At 40.9% G+C, this 10,203-nt stretch overlaps 1 protein-coding gene across 1 annotated transcript in view; it reads left to right on the top strand.

Moving 5' to 3' along the window:
• TCEANC2 (transcription elongation factor A N-terminal and central domain containing 2) overlaps positions 1–10,203 on the top strand; it is a 47,003-nt gene that overhangs the window by 9,236 nt on the left and 27,564 nt on the right. Inside the window, exon 3 of the mRNA XM_017874525.1 lies at positions 6,148–6,289. Coding sequence (XP_017730014.1) covers positions 6,148–6,289 — 142 coding nt within the window. The remainder of the gene's footprint in view (positions 1–6,147; positions 6,290–10,203) is intronic.

The following is a 10,203-nucleotide window of genomic DNA, read 5'->3' as shown; positions in this document are numbered from 1 at the left end:
AAAAAAAAAAAAAAAAAAAAAAAAAGAAATGCTGGATTAGAAGTCTCCAATACGGCCGGGTGCGGTGGCTCACACCTGTAATCCCAGCACTTTGGGAGGCCGAGGTGGGCAGATCACGAGGTCAGGAGATCGAGACCATCCTGGCTAACACGGTGAAACCCTGTCTCTACCAAAAATACAAAAAATTAGCCAGCCATGATGGCGGGCGCCTGTAGTCCCAGCTACTCGGGAGGCTGAGGTGGGAGAATGGCGTGAACGTGGGAGGCGGAGCTTGCAGTGAGCCGAGATCGCGCCACTGCATTCCAGCCTGGGCAACACAGCGAGACCCCGTCTCAAAAAAAAAAAAAAAAAAAAAAGTCTCCAATACAGAGCTGAGCTTGAACGCAAGAAAGGGAAATCCTTAGGTGCCAGGAAGAGAGAGGAATGCCAAAATCAGAGCTGTAAGTGGGAGCTGAAGCTGAATAGTTCCAGGGAACACTGAATTCAGGTATAATGCTTAGGGGCTGGATTTTAAGGCCAGTATGGATGGGAGATAAGACCTCGGGCTAATGTGATGTGGGAAGCTAGAACTGATCTCCCATGTGAAGCTGGAAGCCAAAACAGAACTACCATATGTTTGTGACAAATGAGCTCGAAAAATTCCATCCACTGGTCCAGGGAAGCAGATTGTTACCTTCTCAGGGTCTTAGATGGAAAAAGAGTTGACAATAATAATAAATTGGAGCCACATTCTTATTACCATGCATGAATGTGTACAATCGTCTCTCAGTATCTGTGGGGGATTGGTTCCTCCACCCCCAACAGGTGCCAAAATCCACGAATGCTCATGTCTGTTATATAGAATGGTGTGCTATTTGCCTATACTCTATATAGATCCTCTTATATAATCTAAATCATTTCTAGATTACTCTACAGGTTGAACATACTAATCTGAAATCCAGAATGTCGCAAAATCCAACACTTTTGAGTGCCAACATGGTACCCAAAGGAAATGCTCATGAGAACATTTTGGACTTTGAATTTTTGGATTAGGGATGCTCAACCAGTAAGTATAATGCAAATATTCAAAACTCCCAAATCCCAAACATTTCTGGCCCCAAGCGTTTTGGATAAGGGATACTCAATCTGTAATACCCAATACAATGTGAATGCTATGTAAGTAGTTTTTATACTGTATTGTTAATGGAATGGTGACAAGGAAAAAAGGCTCTGTGTGTTCAATACAGATGCAGCCATCTATTTTTAAGAAAATACTTTTGACCTATGGTTGGTTGAATCCACGGATGTGAAACCTGCCAACCCAGAAAGCTAGCTGTAGTTAAATTCAGTCTATTTGCAAAACTGAAAAAAATTAATATTAGAACTGAGAAAATTCAAATCTTGGCAAAGGCCAATGTGAGATTTCTCTGTTAAGACACTTCATATCCTAGAATGCAGAGGACTTTCATAGAACACAATCCCCTGCAAGGATAAACTAATGGTCAGAAATTACAAAGTCTATAAGGAAATAAATTACCAAGAGAGAGAATGAGCAGACAGATGTAAGTAATAGAATTTCTACCCCAAGAAGTAAAGATAAGAAAACAATCTCAAAGAGACCTTAAATATGTTTAAAATGTTTGTTATTGGTGGAGGGTGTCCAGATTCCTGGCATTTTGAACAAAGAATTGGACAGAATGCACACAGCAACAAATGAAGCAATGAAAGAAAGCATAGATTTATTGAAGTAAGTACACTCCACAGAGTGGGAGTGGGCTCAAGCAGGCTCAAGAGTGCAGGTTACAGAATTTTCTGGGGTTTGAATAGTGTGAATACCCTCTAGAGGCTTCCCATTGGTTACTTGGCCTACACCCTGTGTAGAAGTAGTGGCCTGCAACCAGTATGATTGGTTGTAGAAGGTGACCAATCAGAGGCTGAAGTGAAGTTACAAAGTTACACCCTATGCAAATGTCTGATTGGTTCCAGGAGAGGACCAATCAGAGGCTGAAATGAAGTTACAAAATTATACCCCTATGCAAATAAAGACTAGACATGTGACCAGTTTGGTTGGTTGTGCATTTTTCCTTTTTTTTTTTTTTTTCTTTTTGGGGACAGAGTATTGCTGTGTCACCCAGGCTGGAGTGCAGTGGTGCTATCTCGGCTCACTGCACCCTCCACCTCCCAGGTTCAAATGATTCTTGTGCCTCAGCCTCCTGAGTAACTGGGATGACAGGCATGTGCTACCATGCCCAGGTAATTTTTGTATTTTTAGTGGAGATGGGGTTTTGCCATGTTGGCCAAGCTGGTTCAAACTCCTGACCTCAGGTGATCCGCCTACTTTGGCCTCCCAAAGTGCTGGGATTACAGGTGTGAGCCACAGTGCCCGGCCGAGTTTTCCTTTTGATTTAGTTCTAGGAAGTCAGCGCGAATCAGCTTTAGGTTCCCTGCCTCCAGACCTCATGATCACAGACATAAAGGAATAGAAACCAAAAGATAAGAACAGAATAGTATGAAAAGAGAATAGGTAAGTTTGGAGAGGAAGAAAAACAGAACTTTTCCAATGAAAAAATATCCTTATTGAAGCAGAAACATATCAAACAGGTTAAACATAGGCAGGCCATAGCTAAAGAGAGAAATACTTAGGATTTCTGAAGAAGTCACTTAGGATGTATCATAGAGAAATGAAGAGACAGAAATATGAAAGAAAAAAGTACATAAGGGATAGAGAAGCCATGGAATTGGGGTTTCTGAAGTAGAGGCTTGTGAGGAGAATACTGGTATCAATTTCTGTTAGTATACATCTTAAACATTGTAAGGATAGGTTGAGCATGCTGGCTCACCTCTAATCCCAGCACTTGGGGAAGCCAAGGCAGAAGGATCACTTGAGCCCAGGAGTTTGAGACCAGCCTGGGCAACATAGTGAGGCCCCATCTCTACAAAAAAATTTAAAAATCAGCAGGTTGTGGTGGCCCACCTGTGGTCCCAGCTACTTGGGAGACTGAGGTGGGAGGACCATTTGAGCCCAGGAGGTCGAGGCTGCAGTGTGATCTCACCACTGCACTCCAACCTGGGCAACAGAGCATGACTCTGTCTCAAAAAAAAAAAAAAAAAAATTGTAAGGATAAACACTCAAATGATAGAAATATAATACATAACTTCCAAACCATAGAGGGGGAAAAAAGGGGGGCTGGGCACAGTGGCTCACACCTGTGATCTCTGTACTTTCAGAGACTGAGGTGAGGGGATCAGTTGAGGCCAGGAGTTTGAGACCAGCCTGGGCACTGGGCAACAGAGTGAGACCCCATGTCTACAAAAAATACAAAAATTAGCCAAGCGTGGTGGTGCATGCCTGCAATCCCAGCTACTTGGGAGGCTGAAGCAGAAGAATTACTTGAACAGGTTGGGGGAGGAGGGGCAGAGGTTGCAGTGAGCCAAGGTTGTGCCATTGCACTCCAGCCTGGGTGACAGAACAAGACTTTGTCTCAAAAACAGCAACAACAACAACAACAATTAGCCAGGCATGGTGGCACGTACCTGTACTCCCAGCTACTTGGAAAGCTGGCAGGAGGATTGCTTGAGCCCAGGAGTCGAAGGCTACAGTGAGCTATGATTGTTACCACTGCACCCAGCCTGCGCAACAGAGCGAGTCCCCATCTATAAAAAACAAAAAAAGGAAAAAGGAAAAAAATAGATTAAAGAAAACTGTTAAATAGAAGATATGAAAGAAGAAAAAAGAAGAGAAAATATGTTCAAATATATCAATAATCATAATAAATACAAATGGATTAAACATGCCTATTAAAAGATAAGAGTTTCTCAGATTGGAATAGGAGGCAGGGAACAAAATAAAGCAGCCACAGGTTATGTAAAGTGTAATGTCCCAGAAAAGTTGAAAGTAAAGAGATGAAGACAATATACAAAAAACTGTCATAGACAGGATTTCATTGAAACAATGTTTATAACATGTAAAATATGGGGAAAGAAACTAAATACTTAATAGGGGAATAGTTTTAAACTTCTAAGACATTTGTATATAAAAATAATGGAATACTATTCAATACTAGTAAAATGGATCAACCGGGATTACATGTTTCAGTATGGATAAATCAATAAAATACATTGGTGAAAAAGACATGATATTTGCACTTTCTTCCTATTCAAAATTTCCTCTTACTTGCCTTTATTGATTTATTTTTCATACAGTTTAACACTAATACCATTTTATATTGTAACAGATCCTAGAAAAAGACTGTCTCAATTTTAACTAATGCCCCTGAAGACCGAGAACAAAGCAGTAGGTATCAAATGATATTTCCCAATGAGATTCTAGATCATCTATATAGAAAGCAATACCTGAAGACCAGTTTTGGGATCCTGAACCCATCACCCACCATAAGCTATAAAGTAGGTTGAAGTTAAAGGAAGAGGGGAGAGAGAATTCCTTTGGATGAAGCAAGAGTGCCATGGTATTTTTTCACTTGAAGGACTTGACTTTAGTTCCTGGGGTCGGTGGACAGAGATCAGACTATGCCTGGGAAAGTCTAAAGACAGAGAGTGGCTGACTGATGTCAAAAGGAGAAGTGGGTACATTGGGAGGACTGTTACCCGCCAAATTCTTTAGGACAAAGATGTGGGCAAGTGTGGGAGAAAATGCTGGCTGGCCTAGAATTGAATGAAAATGGATGGGTCCACAGAGATACTTGGAAGGACAGTGGGATCCCTACAGGGAGAGCCTGTGGGAGGTGGGTTGCCAAAAACTAGGGAATCGAGAGGACTTGTGGGTGGCTGGCAGAAGGAGACAGTGCCCACAGTATGGGAACTGCAGGTGAGAGCTCAATAGTGGGAGCTTTCCAAGGAACTGCAAAAGTAACCTATACGAGAAAAAGAAAGTCAGCTTTCAACGTCTGCCAAGTCCAGGTAGTACTAAAACCTGATTAGCATAGTATCACTATGTTAAAGTAAGGCTTTTCCTTCCCCTTTCCTCTTTTCCTTTTCCTGGCTTTGAACCTGGAAGGGTCAGAAACCAAAGCAAACAAGCGGATTGGAGAGGAAGAGAAACAAAGTTGGGGTGCGAGGGAAATCAAACATACCCTCCTCCCACCGTAGGCTTCTAGGCTAGAAGCAGACACCAGCCAAGGGAGAGAGATAAGACTTTTTTTTATTGCTTTTATCAAACTATCATATAGAAAATCCATATAGAAAAGTGCACAAATTATAAGTGTACATGAGGAATTTTCACAATAAACACACCAGCATCCAGATCAAGAAAGTATTACCAGAATCCCAGAATCCCCTTCAGTTCCCTCACTGTGCCCACCTCCCTCAGATAACAATCCAAGATGAGATTTTTTTGTGTGTGTAGTTATAAAAGCAAATTAAAAGTCTTCCACTTTACTTTTGAAAATTCTTAATGGAATAATTTCAACACTATAGAAAAGTTTGCAACACAGTATGAAGAACTTTCCCATCTCCTTCACCCAGATTCTTTAACTGTTAATTTTTTATACTTAATGGAAAGATGCATATCAGCTTTAAGATGGTACATAGTTTCTTCTAGGAAGGGAAGGAGGGGAATGAGTTGATGCAGTGTACAAAGAAACTTTATAATGTTTTATTATTTTATGTGAAATGGCAAAGTGTTCATTTTTTCCATTATAAATAGTGGGTTACTTGCTGTACCTTTCTATGTGTTTAAAGATTTAAACAATTACTGGAACAAGAGAGAGTTTTGAGTTTTATCCTCTAGGAAGTGGGGAACTACTGAAGTGTGCTTTTGATTGTTGAAATAAACATGTCTGACTTCTCTGCTCATTGTTCTTGCCTATGAATTAAGACACTCTTAAGTGAGCTACAGAGTTGATTCACCTCAGCATTGTTTTTCTCTTCTCATCCTTATTGCCTCTCACTGCTAAGTGCCCAGTGGTGTCTGAGATGGTAAGATTAAAACTTGCACTTTTCCTAATAGATGCACCTCTCTTCCTGATTTGCAGTAAGCCGTACCTGCTTTTAAGCAATTACCCATCATTTGGGGCCATCAGATGCACTGTACTTTGGTTTAGGTCATAATCAATAATTCATATGTCAATAGGAGCCCCATTAGCCCAGGTGAAGGCAGATGTCTTTCTAACGCAAATTTTCCATTTTCCAAATGACTTTTCTTTTTCCCAGAGAGTTGTGGTTGTAGAAGACATAAAAAGATGGAAAACTATGCTGGAACTTCCTGATCAAACCAAAGAGAATCTCACTGAAGCCTTACAAGAATTAAAGAAGAAAATACCCTCCAGGGAAGTGCTAAAATCAACAAAGATAGGTATATTCCTTCTTAATTTTATTTTTTAAGAAAGCTTATATTTTGTCTCCCTTCTTTCCATCCTCTCTCCTTCAAACATGAAGTTATCTCCCTTATCAATGCTTTCAATTCTCTGATAAAGGATTGTTGTTTAAAAAATTATCTGTTGGTTGCAGACCAGTACCTTGGTAATATATTTTAAAAAAAAATCAGAAAAATGAAATGGAATGTACAAAATACAAGCCCCAGTTTTTAAAATTAGTTTCAACAGATATAGAATTACCCTTGTCAAATTACCATGAAAATTTCTAAGTGCTTACATTTAATTTATGTACTTACTGGCATAACTGGCAATAACACATGGATAACATTTTGAGTGTGCTAGATGCTGGGTATGCAGAAATGGATAAGACATGATTTGTGACCTCAAGAAACTTAGGGTTTGAGCTGGGTGTGGTGGCTCATGCCTGTAATCCCAACACTTGGGGAGACCGAGGTGAGCAGATCACTTGAGGTCAGGAGTTTGAGACCAGCCTGGACAACATGGCAAAACCCTGTCTCTACTGAAAATACAAAAATTAGCCAGACGTGGTAGTCCATGCCTGTAATCTTAAGCTACTCAGGAGGCTGAGGCATGAGAATTGCTTGAACCTGGGAGGCAGAGGTTGCAGTGAGCTGAGATCATGCCACTGCACTCCAGCCTGGGTGACTCAGACTCTGTCTCCAAAAAAAAAAGAAAGTTAGGGTTTGGTAGCGGAGACAAGCATATAGACAAATGGGAACAGTGAAATATTGTAGGTTATAAATAAAAACATGTAAATAGTGTTCTGGGTACTATTCTAATCTAAACAAGGTATATACTGGGGACTTCAGAAAAGGCTTCATAGAGGAGGTGACATTTCAGTTACATCTTGATATTATAGCATTGGAGATACTTAAAAGGTAAGTCGGGGACCATGTTGAATTGCCATTTTAGTACAGTACACAACTGTGAATAATATGCAAGGGAGTGCCAACATGTGTTACTCAAGCTGCTTCCAGCTCCCCAGGGAGTCCAGGACAGTCATTCACAGCTGCTGTTCTTGCCCTCACTAGGGCAGCCATTGCTTTGTCTGCCTCCCCTTGACCTCTTGTTCATGAGAAGCAGGAGAGAGAGCAGCTTCAAAACTGGCACTAGCAGCTGGGAAGAGCTGTGCAAAATCCCCAGAGGGCCCCCCAAGAGTCTTAGAGTTGTACCCCTGTAATATAAACCAGAATCTGAGAAAATCAGATGCTTTAAGAATATAAAACCCTACTATGGTAGCCAAGGAGATTCTCCCATCTGCTGCTGGATTTTGTCTTTATAGGTTATAATCACTAGGGGGCAATAAGACCATTCATATGAGCAGATAAAGTATTTCCACCAGTAGAGGGTACTAGTGATTAATATTTTATGACATGTATATGTGTACATATGTATATGTATATAGTTAAGCACATTCCACAAATACTGTATATGATCATAACTTAAATAGGCTGGATTTGAAGATTATAATTAAAAAAATAATTTCTATTTGGTGTTTGAGTATAATTGTGAGTATGCTTTCAAGAATGGGTATTTCTGATGTTTGGAGATTTCAATTCAATGATCATAATGAAACCACAACAGGGCTTGACTTAAGAAGACCTGGAAACCATCCAACTTTGAGTTTTGACTCTATCCCAAGCCTCCCCTAAACCTGAGGTTGTATGGAATATAGGAGTTTCTTGGTTTCTTTATAGTTACATCAGTTGCTATGCTGAAGATGTCATTTGGATCACTGCCTGAGAGTGTTTACATTTCTTCAACCTTTAGTCTTCCTGCCTGTTCCTATCCTGTGGGTTATAAGGGACAAATATTTACTGAGTACCTTTTCCGTGTTGGGAACTATATAGGCATAATAATGAAGGAGACAGACATTGTCCTGCCTTTTTGGAGCCTGAAGTCCAATAGAAACACAGTTTAACAAGACTTTATCATACAATGTGATGAGCGCTCTGATGATGGGGAGAAGTTAGCAAAATGACTATATGTGTTAGGAGTAGGGCAGAAGGTGTTGAAGAAATGTGTCAGGCCAGGGTACATCACGTGAGCTGTATAGAAGGTGGAGGTGGGAGAGAACATGGTGCATTCCAGAAACTAAAAGTAGTTTGGTGTGTTAGAAATGTAATGTGCTTTAGAGAGCGTGGCAAGAAATGAGACTGGAGAGACATTCTGGACCAGATGGAGAAGGTTCTTTGTAAGCCATTCAGAACTGTTTGGTTTTGGCATATGTATTAGTTATCTATCACTGTGTAAAAATTACTCTAAAATTTAGCTGCTGAAGACAATATTTATTATTTCACACAATTTTTTTAAGTTGAGAATCCAGGAGTAGCTTATCTGGTTGGTTCTGGCACAGGGTCTCTTATGAGGTTACAGTCAAGTTGCTGGCTGGGGTTGCAGTCATCTGAAGGCTTGACCAGGGCTTAAGGATCTGCTTCCAAAATGGCTCACAGGATTGCTGGCAGGAGGCCTCAGTTTCTCATCATGTGGGCCTCTCCTTGGAGCTGCTCGTGACATGGCAGCTGGCTTTCCCCAGAGCAAGTGATCCAGGAAAGAACAAGAAAGCAAGAGAACAACCAAGGTGGAAGCCACAGTGTCTTTTATAACCTGATCTCAGAAGTGGTATGTCATCAGTTTTGTCATATGCTATTGGTCACACAGACCAACCCTGATACAGTTTGGAAGGCGACATAAGGGTATGAATACCAGGAGGTGATAATCATTGAAACCTAACTTGTAGACTGGCTACCATAGCCTGTATTTCTTTTCATTTATCTTAGATACATTATACTTCCTGGACCTGCAGATTCATGTTCATTGTTGAAAATTTACAGCCATTATCTTTTTTTTTTTTTTTTTTTTTAAGACAGGGTCTTTCTGTGTCACCCAGGCTGGAGTGCAGTGGCACAATCACAGCTCACTGCAGCCTTGAACTCCCAGGCTCAAGTGATCCCCCCGCCTCAGCCCCCCAACTAGCTAGGACTGCAGGTATGCACCACCACATGCAGCTAATGTTTGTATTTTTTGTAGAGATAGGGTCTCGCTAAGTTGCCCAGGGTGGTCTCAAACTCCTGGGCTCAGGCAGTCTTCTCACCTCAGCCTCCCAAAGTGCTGGGATTACATGTGTAAGCCACTATGCCTGGCAACAACCATTAGTTCTTCAAAAGTTACTCTCTTTCATTATTTCTGTTCCCTCCTTCTGAGATTATATAATTAGAAGCATGTTAGGTCTTCTATTCTTCATACCCTTTATCAATTTTTTATCTCTTTGTCTGACTCAGCATTCTGGGGTAATGTCTTCAGATACATGTCTTCCAAGTCACTTCTTCTCTCTTCAACTGACTCTAATCTGCTATTTAGCCCATTTATTAAGGTCTTTATTTCAAAACTGGTTTTATTTTACAAATTTGTTTTATCCCCATTTTTTTTTTTTTTTTTTTTTTTGAGACAGAATCTTGCTCTGTTGCCAGGCTAGTGCAGTGGCGTGATCTCGGCTCACTGCAACCTCTGCCTCCCGGGTTCAAGTGATTCTCCTGCCTCAGCCTCCCTAGTAGCTGGGACTACAGACATGCGCCACCATACCCAGCTAATTTTGTACTTTTAGTAGAGAAGGGGTTTCACCATGTTGGCCAGGATGATCTCGATCTCTTGATCTCATGATCTGCCCGCCTCAGTCTCCCAAAGTGCTGGGATTACAGGCATGAGCCACTGGCCTTGGCTTCCCAAAGTGCTGGGATTACAGGTGTGAGCCACTGCACCCAGCCCCAAAATGTTTTCTATAAATTTTTTTTGGTGCATTCTTGTGATTGTGCCTTTTATTTCTTAAACATTTAATATCTAGCTCTTCTGTATTCATCTGACTATTCTATTC

The sequence above is a fragment of the Rhinopithecus bieti genome, unplaced genomic scaffold (assembly GCF_001698545.2).
Source record: "Rhinopithecus bieti isolate Rb0 unplaced genomic scaffold, ASM169854v2 scaffold_7684, whole genome shotgun sequence".
NCBI lineage: Eukaryota > Metazoa > Chordata > Mammalia > Primates > Cercopithecidae > Rhinopithecus > Rhinopithecus bieti.
The sequence above is the reverse complement of the archived record's forward strand: the minus strand, read 5'-3'. Positions and strand labels throughout refer to the sequence as shown.